The 15,854-nt window shown below is 38.9% G+C and overlaps 1 protein-coding gene across 4 annotated transcripts in view; it reads right to left on the bottom strand.

Annotated features, from left to right (window-relative positions):
• Positions 1 to 1,072: 1,072 nt before the first annotated feature.
• The window catches only part of TMEM117 (transmembrane protein 117), a 196,013-nt gene continuing 181,231 nt past the window's right edge, over positions 1,073 to 15,854 (bottom strand). For all 4 annotated transcript variants that reach the window (XM_085043582.1, XM_085043592.1, XM_085043601.1 and 1 more), the window contains 2 exons: positions 12,238 to 12,367; positions 1,073 to 3,270 (listed from right to left, as the gene is read on the bottom strand). In XM_085043582.1, the coding sequence (XP_084899708.1) occupies positions 2,633 to 3,270; positions 12,238 to 12,367 (768 nt within the window). In that variant the 3' untranslated portion in view covers positions 1,073 to 2,632. The remainder of the gene's footprint in view (positions 3,271 to 12,237; positions 12,368 to 15,854) is intronic.

Raw genomic sequence — 15,854 nt, 5'->3', positions numbered from 1 at the left:
ATTCACTCTATTAGACAAGAACTGAAGTGATGTAAACCCCTGAAATGCACAAACCGTGAGTATTTGGTCCTCAGCACTGTTTCACTTCACAAACCTGTTCTTGCTGAGTTGCACTACTCAGTAATGCAGAGATAAATGACTGAGTTAGGTACTGAATCATCTTTAGGGTGTTCAGCTACCAAGACTCTGCATGTTTCCAAAGGTGCTTGGGGCAAGCCTGGCCACCTAACTCAGGTTTCTTGAACTTAACACTGGAAGTGAAGAATGGAAATACTCCTCTCTTCTCCCATGTATGTCTGTGATTACAAATGAGACTGCTACATGACTGAGAAGTCCATTCTCCATTAATTAACAAGATGAGTTGACCATGGTGAGTGGTTACACTGAATTTTTCAACTTCTTACGAATTCACAATATAAGCAGTCTCTATGCTTGACCATTAATTTAAATACTCAGGCAAAATCTAGGATTACTTGATGCTTTTCTCTCTTTCATGATGGCTTATAATGACCTTCAAAGCATTAACTCAACATGAGGTCAAGGAATTATTTTAGCTGTTAAATCAGTTGCTTAATAACAGTTTCCTCAGAGCGAAGTAATCATGCAGGCTGTAAGGCTCAAGTACTTCTTTCATTTTTCTGCCTACATATTAATGTATTTAACTACTGCTCTGCAAAAATTGAGAAATGAGTTAACAAGAGATTTTCACTACTTGGGTTTACTGTGTCCAAAACATATAGAGAAGCATGTATCTGCAAAATTAAACAGCTATTTCTGTAACTACTTAAGAAATCAAACACTGTTTGAATGTCAAACATCAGTATCCCACCTCTTATATAGTACAAGCAGGATCTCACACTGTTTTATCATTAGTTATTAATGGCTTGTCTTTGATTATATTGTTAGTCAATTAAACAAGTTTATAGGCTGCAGTAGGCAAAAGTGAACAGATTCGAGTTTAGTAATAATTTTTAATGGACAAAAAATTAGAACGATTATAAAGTGAAATTTGTCCTGATGAAATATTAAATATTTCATAAACAAAATATTTGATTTTGACATCACTGTGATGCTGTCTGTCTTTTTTATTGTCAGAAATATTTATGAATTTAAATAGGGCAATGCATGGGTAAAATGTTCTAAAAAATTGCAAAACTAACAGAATGTGTTCCTGCCTCATAATAAACAATTATTGAATGATGTTTATTAAAACTGGCTCTCAAGTGACAGTTAATAAATGCATAGTTCTATTATGCATGCTAAATTCAGCATTCTGAAAACTTAAAAGCAAATAGATCAAAACCAACAGAGATAAAAAAGTCACAAAGACAAAATACAGCAACACCAGAAAGTGACAGGGAAATAATTCAGACTTAAAAATGACTTATTATTTGGGAACTTGTAACAACAATTTATAGAACTAAATTAGAGGCAAATCAGAGTCCTTCTGATGTTTAGATATCCAATTTCTGTAGTGCATATAGTTTGATCACAGAACAGAGAAATTCACGTTACGAAGTCCCCTTCAAAAAAGCAAAAACCCCAGTTTCTCTTTATTTCTGATTCCATGTTATGAATACACATAGATAATGAATAAAGAACAAAAAGAAAAGGTGCAATAAAATTCAAGTATAGATTAATTTTAATTAAAAACCTTAAACATTTCTTTAGTGTTTGGAGAAATTAGACTATATGCATTGTTTCCCTACATATATTTCATATATATCCAGACCACATCTGCACTGAATTGCAAAAATACTGGATTTAATAGGCTTTGTGTCCTTTACTGTAATCGCTCCATTGGCTTTTTGATGTTGCATGGGGTTGGAGTGATGATGGAAAGAGTTGCTCCAACCATGTATTTTCACCTCTGTGTCTGAAAGGTGAAGGGCAAAACTTTTAATCAAGGAGCAGTTTATCTTTAATTAAGAAAAACATAATTAGGCATTATCACCTAATTGCTATTACTGATGGAGAAACTCATATTTTCACAACTAGTGACCCATGCTGTATTATGTCTCTGCTGTTTACTGCATAATAAATCTGTATTTGTGTTTGGCAGCTAGCCAGAAAAATTAAAAGGTAATCAACATTCTTCTCTGCAGTCTGGTCATCAAAATCTCTGACTTCACAGATGAATAAATAACAAAGTCAAGTTGTGATGTCCTAACAGAAAACCTTCTTTAGGAATAACTATATTTATCTCCTCTGTCAAGACATCAAATGATACTTGAAACAACCATATACAAAAAGCTTTGCAAAACAGATGAGAAGAACTGTGCTATACACCTGGCGTTGAGTTAAAAAACAGTTTAATGTCTCAAGGCACCACCACGGTAGAATTTTATACCTGCAAGTAATCATCTAATACACTATTATACAGTTAAGGTAATGTATTAATAAATAGCTTGTGCAATTTTGGGAAGCAATCTATAAAGGAATGTTAGATATACAATAGGCACGTACTATAATACAAATAAAAAACAAAATTCCTAGAAAAAGCATGCTGAGCACCTCTTGTTATAGGTTGAGTTTCTTATTCTAAACACTATTTAAATCTTAACTTACAAAAGGTAAAACTGTTATCTTATAGTAACTGCTTATTTAAACTGATTTTCCTGTGTATTTGCCTCTATGTCACGGGATTACTTTTAGGGACAGAGGACTCTGGCACTGGCTGTAAAGGGCTGTCTTGTTCATTCAGTTGTGCGTTCAAGTTTTCAGAAGTTAGGAGAGAAGAATTAAAAACTATTTCACTTAAGTCTGATTTTATGGATACCATATGTGGTTCTTGAAAATTTAATGGTTCTTCTAACACCTGTGTATTTTCTCGTGTCATTCCCATATCAGATGGTGACTTTCGTTTCATTCTTGTGTATGATTTGTCTAAATTCTCCATGCCTTGGTCAGTTTTCTGAAATCGCCCAAAGAACCAGATGAAGAAACCAAACAAAGCAAAAGCCAGCAAACTTGGAATAAAAGCCAGGCATTTGACATCAAGGCTAGAGCCTGTGAATCTGCTGTGCAAGAACATGTCCCCTTCAGCATAGGTCCGGTTTGTCAGTGGGTTGGTGTTATTGGATCTCCACTCCCAAGACAACTTAGTTCTATTAAGGTCTTTCAAGCTCTCTGAGTCCTTTACCGTGTAGATCTTCTGTCCAGGACCAATGTATTGACCATATTCATGAGGTTTGTAAAATATTTGGTTCTTCCACATATTCAGATCCAAGATTAAAACAAGGAAGATAATTCCATAGTTAAACCATTTGCCTGTTTGGAGAAAGAAAGTTCTGTCATCTGATATATCCATTTTAAAAGCAATGCTGTCATACATAAAAGATACTCAGAGAAAAAAAGTTATTTGTAATTAATCTCTAAAGAAAAGTTGTAAATAAATTTCCACCACAGTCAGATTTTTGCTGAATATCCCTTAGAATTTCACAATTAGGTCTGGACACAAAATAATTTTGCAACACAAGCACAGCAGAATATCTATTCAATTGATATTAAAGTTTGTAAGTAATCAGTTGATTAGACCACTAGGTGATGTGGTATAGATCAATAGACTAAAAAAGCACTAATTCCAGGGCTTTAAAAATAACCATATGGGAATTTTCCATTAAAAGACCATTTGGTAGAACCATTTATATTTCTGGAATTACTGGAGTGACTGAGGTTTTTGAGGTTGATAATTATGTGAATTTTAAGAGTATATACTTATGTTGTTTGATATGCCATGGTCTGCAGACATATTCAGGTGCAGGCAATCAGACAAACTGTGATTTAGAGATGTCATACCCTTGAGAAATAGCAAGGGCTGGCTGATTGTAGATTTCAGAGTCTAGTCAGCTTAGCTTTTCTTATAATCTGTGTCTATGAATACACAAAACAAATTATAATATTTTCATAGTCAAAGCATATCTTACATTCTAGTTGGACACATTTTAAGAGTTCACCTGTGAAGTGATTGCTGCCACCACCCAAGAACCTGGAAAATCTACATGTCAGCATTAAGTGAATATATATACATGGAGGAGTGTTCCGGCTGGTGTTGAATGATCTCAGTCTGTGCTGGAATCATACTTAAGTATGCTTCAAGTGAAAAAGAAAATTAATTTACCAGAGGATCTATCAAATGACTTAGGCTAGTGACTTGCAAAGAATAAATGGATTCCTGTTCCTGAAAGCATGTGTGTTCAAACTGTATAAGCAGAATTCTCCAGGAGGGTAAATAGAGTAACTTCTTGTATTTAGCAATTATGTTTAACAGTTCTCTTCAGTTTAGATTAAATAGATTGAAAAAGAACAAGAATGTTCATTCTCTAGTGTTATTGCCATTGTCCAAAACCAAAACTGAACCTAAAAGTCCTTGGAGCCAATCCTGTAACTCCTGAACAACTGCTCTGTCAAAGTCAAGTTGGATGGGGCTTTGAGCAAATTGGTGTAGTGGAAGATATCCCTGCTCATGGCAGAGGAGTTGGAACCAACTTGATCTTTGGGGTCCCTTCCAACTGAAACCATCCTATAATTTCTCCCTGGAACTTTGTCAATATTATAACTGACATGTCAAAGAAAAATACCTTTTCCAAATATCATCACCACATTTTACAATATTTAAGTTTCTTAAACCAACACCAAGACACTGAAAGTGATGCAAAAGTATGACAAACAGTACAATGCAACCTGATGTTTCCTGTGGATGCTTGCCATATGTTTCATGTTTCTAGTTTCCCCATCACATCTGTCTTTCAACAGAGAGACACAGGATTCACGATCAATAGCTGCTGTCAAGTGTGGGGGTGCGGCGGCCCGATGCTGCAGATCCCGAGTCCCCGAGGCCGGCGGTCGGCGTAATCCACGGGGACGCTGCCGAGGATGCCATCGCCTGGGACTCGGAGGAGGCCGGGCCGTAAACCGCTCTCTCCCTCCCCTGGAAAGTTTTTCCTAAGCTTATTGGTTTAAAGTTTGCTTCCCCGCCCCTAGCACCGCCCCCGCTGCTTGCCCACACTAGAATGTTCTGTTGCCGGGCTTCCCCCATGAGTTGCTTGTAATCCCCTCCCTAGTTATATTTCATTTGCTCCCCCGCTTGTCCCTCATGTTGTCCCGGAGCCCTGTTGGCTCCGCCCCTGTTGTTCCTCCCCGGGAAACCCCGTATTTCCCCCTAAAAACCCCTTCCCTTTGTTCTCTCGGCGTGGTGTGGCCGCGACCCCAGCCCCGCCGGGTTCTGCGCCCGGCAGCTGCATGGACCGCCCCACCTGAGAGCCCCCAGTGTGCCTCCCCCGCGCCGCTTCTCCTTAATAAACTGCACACTGCTGACTCTCAGCTCATCGCACTCTCTTTATCACGGGAAGCGACCAGCGACTCCACGGCGTTCCTGCCCGGCAGGCACCCGCCTCCGCCGCGCGGTCCCTGCCGCTCCAAGGAGCGAGCCTGGGAACACTGAGGCTGACCGCAGCCGCCTCTGGACAGAGCTGAACAGCCGGGAGGGCTGAGAGCTTGGGCCAGGTGAGGCCCCCGAGGTCTCCCGAAGCCCCGGAGCTCGTTGGGGCCAGGCGGCCGGACCCCCCCGGACCCCTACAACTTCAGTCAAGCAGAATATAATGGCTGACTTCTTGTTTATTCCTCAGCTGGGCACTAACTTAGATGACTCTTCTTTACCTTACCACCATTTCTTAGGGCACAATGATAATATCACTGTTTTCATATTCTCACTGTCTGAAAATCTTTTGAAAATGGCTATGGGTTCCAAAGTTATTTGATGCTGTGTGTTTGATAGAGTTAAACCAACCCATACACAGAACAAAATCACACAGTTCTCATTTCCTTAGGAAAAATAGGCTAAACACAAATTACAATGGAAATTACAAAATGGTCCACCCCATTTACATTAATTTAAGTGCTCACCTGATCTAAGAAAGATGTGCTATTCCTGTTTCATAAAAAGCATGAACTGGAAACTCCTTCACTCAGCTCCTAGTCAGAGGTAGGCAGGCAGAAGCAAGGCCCTGAGCTCTGCTGCTGGGATTGTTGGGTCAGTGTTGTGTCAGCCTAGGCCAATCGCCCCATTTAAAAAAGATGAGCAGAGACCTGTATGTCTAAATGGAAACCAGTTGACTGAAAACAGCTGCTGTTCCATAGTGGATTTTCTCAAAATTCCTAACATTTCTAATTTCTAGACAATTTTTCCATCTTCTGCATCACTGTCATGCTTGATGAGCTCTATGACTTTTTCTTTCCTTTTGAATACTGCTGTCAGCAGAACCAAAGGCTGTGTATGAGTAACAGCCTCACTGTAGCCATATATGAACACAATGACATCTTTCTGCTCCTACTCAGTAATCCCTGTAGCCAAGGGCTGCACTAATCTCCTTAAACACAAAATGACTGAGTTAGTGCTGTCTTGGTTACTTACAGAAAGAATTTGCCTCTTTCTAGAATACAGTGTCCTCTGCCATTGACTCCTCTTCAAGGCAAGTACTTCACTCCTGCGCTAGCAGGCATGACAGCCAAATAAGCCAACCAAGCAACCCTAAATCCATGATGTTTTGGAGCAGATAATATATATTTGGAGCAGATATATATACTTAATACACTGACCAACATTTAACATGATAACTTTATATGTGTATAATCTGTGCATATGAAATGATGGTCTATTGCAACTTAATTTTAGCATAATCATTTTTATAGTAAACTTTAAGTAATGCATCAAGCTTATATAGGAAATAAGCTAGATACATTAAAAGTGAATCATTACTTGATCTTGAGCATGAACAAATTCTAGTTTGTACTTTTGTAAAGGATCAAAATAAATACATTCTGAAGCTATAGATATTATTTTTATTAAAAAGTATTTCAAGTTTCATTCCAGATAAAAAGTGACAAGGGAAAATGGAGCCCCACACTATGAAGTCATTTAACTTGTCCCTTAGCCATATTCTGTAGGATAAGTATCACTATTGCTTTAGGGTTGGCTCTACTCTAGTGAAATTTGTGTGGCCAATAATACTGGCATATAGCTGACCCCACTTAGCCCTTCTTGGATGTATGGTGGTTTATTTAAAGACAAAACTTGAAATGGAAGGATGAAGTAAGATCAGCTCTCAAGACTGGAAGGCTAGTAAATCATTTCAGCAAACTGAAAAGAATTTTATCCAGTCTTCAATGAAGTTAACAGTGAGGAAAACAATGTGGGAAAATAGCTTGTGCCATTCAGCCATGTGCTACCTACAAAAAGACCTGGTTAATAACCAACCTCACAGCACTGGCATTCTTACATGTTACACATAATACTTGGAGAGGTAGGAATTTGATTTGGTGTATTTGGAAACATGGTACAATACTGTAATTTGGTGCAATAAAGATCCTCCAAAAGAGAAACTGGAGGTATGCAGTTAGCCAGGAGTGTGAGTGCCCTTGTCAGGCTGTGATGCAAAATGAGAAATATTTTTATGGGCATTGTAGACCAAAACCAGTATTTGGGGATGAAAATTTATTCCTGTTTTCTGAGACAAAATGGCTGTTGAAGAGGATTGCATCCTCCTGACTAGAGCACTCACCAGAAAGAAAACCTTGACTCCAGAATAACCTCCACTTGTGGCAGCTTGCACCGGCATCATGGGACCATGCTCTGAACACCAGCCTATACAGAACTTGCTTAGAAACAGTCTCCTCTCCCTGATAGAGCTGAACAACTGTGCACTGCACATGAATGCCAGGGGCCTTGTCATGTTGAAGGAACTATGGATTTTTATTTTTCCCTTTTCCAGAAATTCACATGTTTTCACCATCTGAACAAGATTCTTGGGCAATCCCACATGCAACATTTGGAATATATCCCAATATTCTAAACCAGCTGCTGATTCCAGAGCAGTTTTATTTTTGTATGCCCACTCTGGAACAGACCATTAATTTCCAAAAAAAGAAAGAATCTCTTGTAGAAGGCAGTCCTCAGCATCCTTCCTGAGTTCAAGAGGTAATGTGAAAATTCCACTTAATAAGGCTAGACGCAAACAGCCTCATGCTGTGCAACCACAGCCAGAGGCTAACTTAGGAAATGTTGACTTTAGACTCCTATCTCAATTGTAATTTGTGTCTAAAACCATTCAGACACTGCTGTAAAACATTTGAAATGTTCTTCCTATCTTCTGTAACATTGATGTTATTAGCTAGTACATGCACAGACCACTCACAGCTGACCTAAGATGAAAATCCTCTGAGTTTTTTCACAACTGTGTGCATGGACAGCTTTGTTTTTACCTCTAACATTTCTATTTTTGCCCACAGACTCCCTCAGACTCTCCTGTGTAGGCTGAATCTAGTCACACTGTTGATTTAACTACACAAGCCAACCATGCCTGGAACTCCCCAGCTAAGAAGATGATGATTTCTCCTTTGGGTGGAAGGAAGAGCTAGATCAGCACAGAAATACGTTATAAACAGCCAGAAAAATCTCCCACCTCTTTTGATACCTAAACCTTAACAGTTTCTACTTGAAAGTAATCTGCATACTGGATAGCAGATGCTCTTGGATTTCCAGTGCTGCTATTAAAGGGCATGAGGCAGGCCCCCCTAGTGCCTTTTAACCGTGAAAGAATCTGAAGTAGCAAAATTTGCTTTTAAGTTTTACAAATTTCCCTGGGTATTATAGAAACTAGGATAGACTATGTATTTTCATAAACATCAGCCTAAAAAGGAAAACACACAATTTGCAATGAACCATCTGTCAAGGGAAATCCAGATGTGCTAAGCAGATGCAGGAATTGAAGTTATTTTTGATGTTCATAAAAAAAAAGTGGCTACCAAAACAGGATGAAAATATTTGATACTCAGTAGATGCTTGCAAGGAGTTCCTAGATGCAAAGAAATGTGAGTAAAATGAGGTACTCAGTTAGCAGTGAAAATAAGATAAGCTTTTAGTATTAAACTTAAAATTACACTGAAGCATATCAGCTGCAGTCAGGAGATGATAATTCAATATTACTGCCAACTTATAACATTCAGAAATCACAAGTCAGGCCCAAGAAAGGATGGTATTAGTTTAAAGCAGTGTGGGTTAAAATAATAAACTTAGTAGTGTTGTATTTATCTGCCTTTTTAGACACTGAATTATGCAGAAGAAAACTTTCATTTTCTTTTTCTCTGCAATCATGATTCTTATTCTATGAAAGCTGAAATTCCCACTTAGCCACTGAATTCAGGAGACAAGTCTTTAAGATAAAAGAGTAAAAAAAGAAAAAGAATAAGGAAAAGACAGGAAAAGGAAAAGGAAACAGAAACGGAAAAGGAAAAGGAAAAAAAGAAAAAAATTAAAAGGAGAAACTGCCTTAAGACTTGTGATAAAATCAGGAGAACTAGCAACACAGAGCATGTAACTGCGAAATTCTTCATCCATACAGAACTTACACAGAGCCATTAAGGACAAAGCAACAGAAAGGTGGTTTGAGGTCCTTTACACCTCTGAATGTCCCTTTCCTTAGAGCTGCTTCTTTGTGGGACCACTGCTTATTTGACAACACAGTATTGAATAGGGCTGTTTTTATTTATATCAATCAATAGTGACTAAAACAGGCTGTATAAGAGCTAATGAAGCATAAAATTTGCCAGGAAAAAGATGGCAAATGTTATTTCAGCCATGCTTTCTTTATTCTTGTTACTTGGGAGAAGATGGTTTCCAGTTTCTAAAAATCAGAGCACAGGTCATAGATTTACAGCCTGGTTTTATCTATACAGCTAGCACCAAAAAAATGTTTTTCAGGCCTTGGTCTTATTTTACTGTTTGTTATTTAGAATAAGTCCTATAGTTAAATTTAACATTCTGGATTCCATGTATTAAACAGGGCTTAAATGGAGGGGGCTGGGCTCTTTACCATTATCATTGCCTTACCCCAATTCATCTGCTGCAGTTGCATTCATTCATGTGCATCACTATCTGCCCTCATTTTAGACTGGATTATATTAATCTTATTATATACATATATACATACATATAAAATCAGTTTTTTCCTTTATTAGCACCTTGATTTGAGTAGAATATTCAAGCATCTGCTCATCCATGCAGTAACTAGAGCTTGAAAATGATCCAAGATGATGCCCTAACCTAAGACAAGAACTGATGGCAAGAACAGATGGTTCAAGCAAAACTTACCCAAAGGGAGGTTCTTGTGCCATGTGTTATGGCTGCTTATTAGATCTCCTAAAGGGTGGTGTAGCACTGAGATAAAACAGGCACTCAGTGGACAGGATACGTGATGTGCAGTCAAATGGATTGATTTGTCTAGTGAATCTAATAAATGGATCTTGTTAATGCTGAGCAGGGAAAAATTTTCCTCAACCTTCATTCATTATCTCATCCTCATTAAAAAAATGCCTTCTCACTAGAAAATCAGAAAGGACTCCACTAGTCCTCTCTGCAGAAGACTACAATGCATAAATATTGGTTTCATTTGGTTGGCCTGTTTTCAAACAGCAGCACTGCTAGCAGTTGCATTTCTGATCACTAATTGATGTTCTTTCCTCTTGTTTATTCTTTGATTATCCCTGATTATCATCAATGTCCCTGTCTCTTCTACAACGCAAAACTGTTCTTTGCTCTTTAATTCCTCTTCTATCATCCATTAATTATATGCCAAGTTGCTGTATCTGGTGACACAGCCCAACCTACCATGCCTCAGTCATTTTTCCTGCTCCTCTGTGCATCCATTCCACTACCTTTCCTTATAAAATGGAATAACAGTACTGCATCTGGGAATCTTGTGGGACTGAGCCCCTCCAAATTAATTCCCTGGTCTTGAAAGAAAAGAAAAAAAACCTCTTTTTTTGCTATCCCCAAATACCATACCTAAAAGTCACATAAAATATTTCATGCTTAAACTCTTTTTCCCCCTCCATTCCTTTCACCTTTTGCTCACTTGGGAGAGAAAGATGTGTTCATCATGAACACATCATATCTCCTTTCACACTATCTCCTTTTACCCTCCAGTCCCTGGTTGGGACATCATTAACTATATCCTGTTCCATAAACCACTAATGGCTGCAATGGTCTCCCTCAGATGTGTTCCAGCTCTTCTTTCTCCTTGTCTGCTGGCTGTTCTCGGTTAGCATTCCAGCAGGGCACCTACATCCAATTTTGAAAAACTTTCTATCCCTTCATCTGTAATTCGTGCTGGCCCATTTGCCTTTCCTCATTTAACATCCACCAGGTAACTTCTGCGATAATTTTTCTGATTTTTAATCTCATTTCTGCATTCTCTGCTGAAAGTACCCTTTCCAAAGCCTCATTCATTTTATCTCAACTCAGTGCTGATGTCATTCTTTCCTTGACACAATTTCTTCCCTTGGCTTCTGCTATCTGCTGAGCTTGTGATTCACCTGCTAGCTCTTGGCCTTATCTTTGTATCATCTCTGAATGCTCCTTTTGTCCCTGGTCTGCAGGAGTTTCATATGGCTGTGTCCTTGGTTGCCCTCATCTATCTTATTTCTCTGTGGTGTCATGTGCTGTGTCTTTTTATATTAGCAGTTACAGACCCTGCCAATTCACACCTGCATTCCTCTGTTATCCATTATTATCCATCTCTTCTCAATGTAGAGAGAGAGGAGAGCTATGCTCCTTCTGTATAGCTTGAAGGTAAAACCAAAATATTTATCCCTACTTAACCTTTTTTCTCTTTTTCATTCCCTACTGTTATTAAAATACTGACTCACAGTATGCAAGGATCAGGTACTTTTTATCTATATGTATCATCCATTTGAATAACTGCAATTCTATTTTATTTGAGGTTATTTAACTGTCTGCTTCTCCTTAGATGACTGATGGAAGTATGGTTATAAGTGGCCTTTGCCAGATGAGAATGACCGAAGTTATGAAAAGATATTAACATAAATCATAGCAAAGGCATCTGAAAGCATAAAAGATTTGAAGATGAAATAAGCTGCTAATTTCCCTGGGAGAGTAGTTTTAGATAAAAGATGTATGAAGTTACATTATTTATTACTTATTGTCACAAGCAGTTGCTGAAATCCATGAAAAACAGCAGGCCCCTCTGATTTGCAAGATATGGGCTCCTCATTTCCTTGAGATATTTATATATGGAGAATATGGATATGGACAGACAAAGAGACAGAAAAAAAGTCTGGGACACACTCACAAAAGTAAATGGTTAAGACCATGGTGGCATATATTTATTATACAGAATCAGTTCCTTGTGTGGCTGTGTCACAATCTGCAAGATTACATACCTGTTATATGTATGTGATACTCCTCTTTCAGTATCTTTTGGAAATAAGGTACTTTGAATTGCATATGTGCTGAGGGCAAGCCTGGAAGATTCACTTCAACATCACCCATAAAATGTGGAAACTCCCAGTCCTGTTAGAAAAGAAAAATAAGAGCCTAAAAGTAAGCTTTCATGGTATATTTTTGCATTTAAAATTGCTTAAATTAGTAAAAGAGAAATGTTCTATATTTAAGCCTCCCATTATTGGATTTTCTTACTTAAAGTTTGACTGACCCACTTGAAATAGAATACCTTATTTATATTAGATATTTCAATATGATTTTTACCTCAGCTCCATGTAATTACATGTACAAAAGTTCACTTTAGAATGACAATACTGAACCCACCTTAACAGCTGTTTGTACAACACAGTCTAAGGATAAGAATACCTATTTAAAACCTTGCAATACTAAGAATACGTATATAAAAACCTTGTTATATTATTTACAATTTTAGTAACTTGCTATTTGGCAAACAGTTTACAGCTATGAAATTGGAAAAGAAGGCCTGAGCCTTTTAAACATTATATATATCTGTATTCCACTTGTTCAACTTAGAGTGTTTTCTGTATTTTGCCTCCATACATTTAAATAAACAATCACTGCACAAACAGTGCAGACCCTTCAGCATAATCTGCCTGAATCAATCTAAGCACAGTTTTCTTCACTGCCATATTTCAACTGACAAGGTAAAGTTGGAAATGTGAAAGCTCTTACCTAGCATTATGCATATTTTGGTAGCATGAGGTGAGCCAGCTGAGGAAGAGCTGCTTTAAAGAAATTTTTCACTTGGTTATCTGCACCCACCATCAGTCACTTGAAAATGGGTATGATAGCATGGCTCATTAGAGCCCAAACCGAAAGTCTAGCCATAGTGCTCCAATCACTGTGATTACTGCCAGTGTCATTACTCTGTGCACTGCACATTGTTGGTGATTTCCTGTTAAAAACACACTGCCTCTGTTCCTATGCATACCCCTGGATTGGTATCCAACAAGATAGTGTAACAAGCACCTGAATTACTGAAAATAAAATAAAGGAATCTGAAATGTGAAGAACTCCATGAGTGACCTGTGATTCCTTCACATGAAAACCATTCCAGCACAGCCACCTCCCCATGAGAACCAATTCCATTATTTTATTTTCAGTTTTATAAGGAAAAGTTCCCTTACAGAGTCATGTAAAAAATAAATATTCAAAACTAAGAATCGTCTACTAAATTGGGAGGAGCTGTTGACTCCCTCAAAGGCAGAGAGGTCCTGCAGAGAGACCTTGGCAAATTAGAGAGCTGGGCAATAACCAACCATATGAATTTTAATAAAGATAATTGCTGGATCCTGCACCTGGGATAGGGCAGCTCTTGTTGTGTGGACAGACTGGGCAATGAGATGCCAGAAAGCTGCTGCAGAAAAGGACCTGGGGGTTCTGGTTGAGGGAAAGTTGAATGTGAGTCAGCAGTGCCCTGGCAGCCAGGAGGGCAAACCCTGTCCTGGGGGGCATCAGGCACAGCAGCACCAGCCAGGCAAGGGAGGGGATTGTCCTGCTCTACTCTGATCTGCACTGGGGCAGCCTCACCTCCAGTTCTGGGGCCAGTTTTGGGAGCCACAATGTAGGAAGGATGTAAAGCTATCAGAGAACACCTGAAGGAGGGCAACAAAGATGGTGAAGAGCCTCGAGGGGAAGCTGTGTGAGGAGTGGCTGAGGTCACTTGGTCTGTTCAGCCTGGAGGAGACTGAGGGGAGACCTCATTGTGATTACAGCTTCCTCCTGAGGGGCAGAGGAGGGGCAGACACTGATCTCTTCTGTGTGGTGACAGTGACAGGACCTGAGAGAATGGCCTGAAGTTGTGTCAGGGGGGGTTTAGGTTGGATATTAGAAAATGGTTCTTCACCCAGAGGGTGGTTGGGCATTGGAAAAGGCTTCCCTGGGAAGTGGTCCCAGCACCAAACCTGACTGAGTGCAAGAAGTGTTTGGACAATGCCCTCAGGCACAGAGAATGATTCTTGGGGTGCCCTGCGCAGGGCCAGAAGTAGGCTTTGTAGGTCCCTTTCAACTCACAATATTCTATGATTATATGACCTCTGAAAGATTAATCACTATATATGACTTAACTTCCAAGAATTGCTAAGCTCTCCCACATTTTCTACAATGGAAGGGACATGGAAGAGTTTTCTCATCTGGGAACAGCACAGCCAAATCACTAACAGCTGATTTGTGATAACTATTTGTGGCACAGAGTTAAATGGATTAACAGGAGTACAATCAAGGAGAAAACCTGACCCCCTTTATGAAGTTCTTAATGCACAGCAATGCAGAAAGTGCCAATTTACAGATGTAGAAAATAAGAGAAATAATGATGATCTCCTTTTGCCTTATCACTAATGCAACACATGCACTCCTGGTAACACCTGCCCAGCTGCACAGGCCCTTACCCTGCACCTGTAGACATTCCCTTGCAGGTGGCAGGCATTCAAAATATGCCCAAAGATAAAAATTTTATGCATGCACAGTTTCAGTTTACAGTTTCTAATATACCTCTCTGGACTGGTGTCTCTTGTTAACTCATACATACTCTCACCCAGGAATAAATACATATTCCTGAAAATAAATGAATGGAGAGCTGTGGACTCTGCATTAGTTATAAGTCAACATGGGTCTACAAAGCTGGCCTCCTGCTCCTGCCTTGCCCCAGGGCTCCTACTGTGAATTTTGCTGATATACAGATAATATTCCTCCATGCAGAATTTTCTACTGGACTGTGTCTTTGCATCTGAGTTTTTTATTAAAAAGTTTTTTCTCATCAGGATGAATATTACCTGATAATAACATTTTCTACATATATGCCCCATACTGTATAAAGCTTGCCTGAACTGTATTGTGACCTCTATTACCCTGCAGCACTGTAATACGGTGTGGCCACAACTAGAGAGATGGGCTAGCACAGGCTGGTGCTGCAGAATTCACAGCTATAAACAACCCAGGGGCCTTCAGCTAAAGAAATGCAGACCTGGGCTGGGCAAAACTACTTTTAGGGGTAACAAGGACAACAAAGAAGTATCTTACGTAAGGCACTATCTGCAAAACCTGCAAAAATCTGTAATGTGGAGCTTCAGATCAAGGAGGAAACAGCAACGTCTAAACATGTGTTATCAAACATAAAAACAGCCCCAAGAAGCTCCTAGCATAAGGAAGTATAAGGAAAAATAAACCATTATGGTGAACATCATATCCTTCCCAGATGTTGATGACACACCATAATGCTCTCTCTGAACCTCATCAGACTGAAACTGCCCATTTCAGGACCCACAGGAACAGAGGGAGGCTGGATGAAACATCAGGTAAAACAATAGAAACTAACAAGCATATGTATAAAAATTTTGACATTATTATTATTATTATTTATTATTATTATTATTATTACTAGTACTACTACTAAAACTTCTTTCTGCACAAAAGTATTATTTGCCATTATAATTAGATCTCAACTAATATTGATTCTTGGATTACACTGTTTAAATTTAACACTACTAATAAAATCTTGGCTTTATATATAAAGGTCTTTCCTCACTCACAAATAGCA

The sequence above is a fragment of the Lichenostomus cassidix genome, chromosome 1Aa (genome assembly GCF_008360975.1).
Source record: "Lichenostomus cassidix isolate B80296 chromosome 1Aa, HeHo_3.0, whole genome shotgun sequence".
NCBI lineage: Eukaryota > Metazoa > Chordata > Aves > Passeriformes > Meliphagidae > Lichenostomus > Lichenostomus cassidix.
This window is presented reverse-complemented; position numbering and strand designations above follow the sequence as displayed.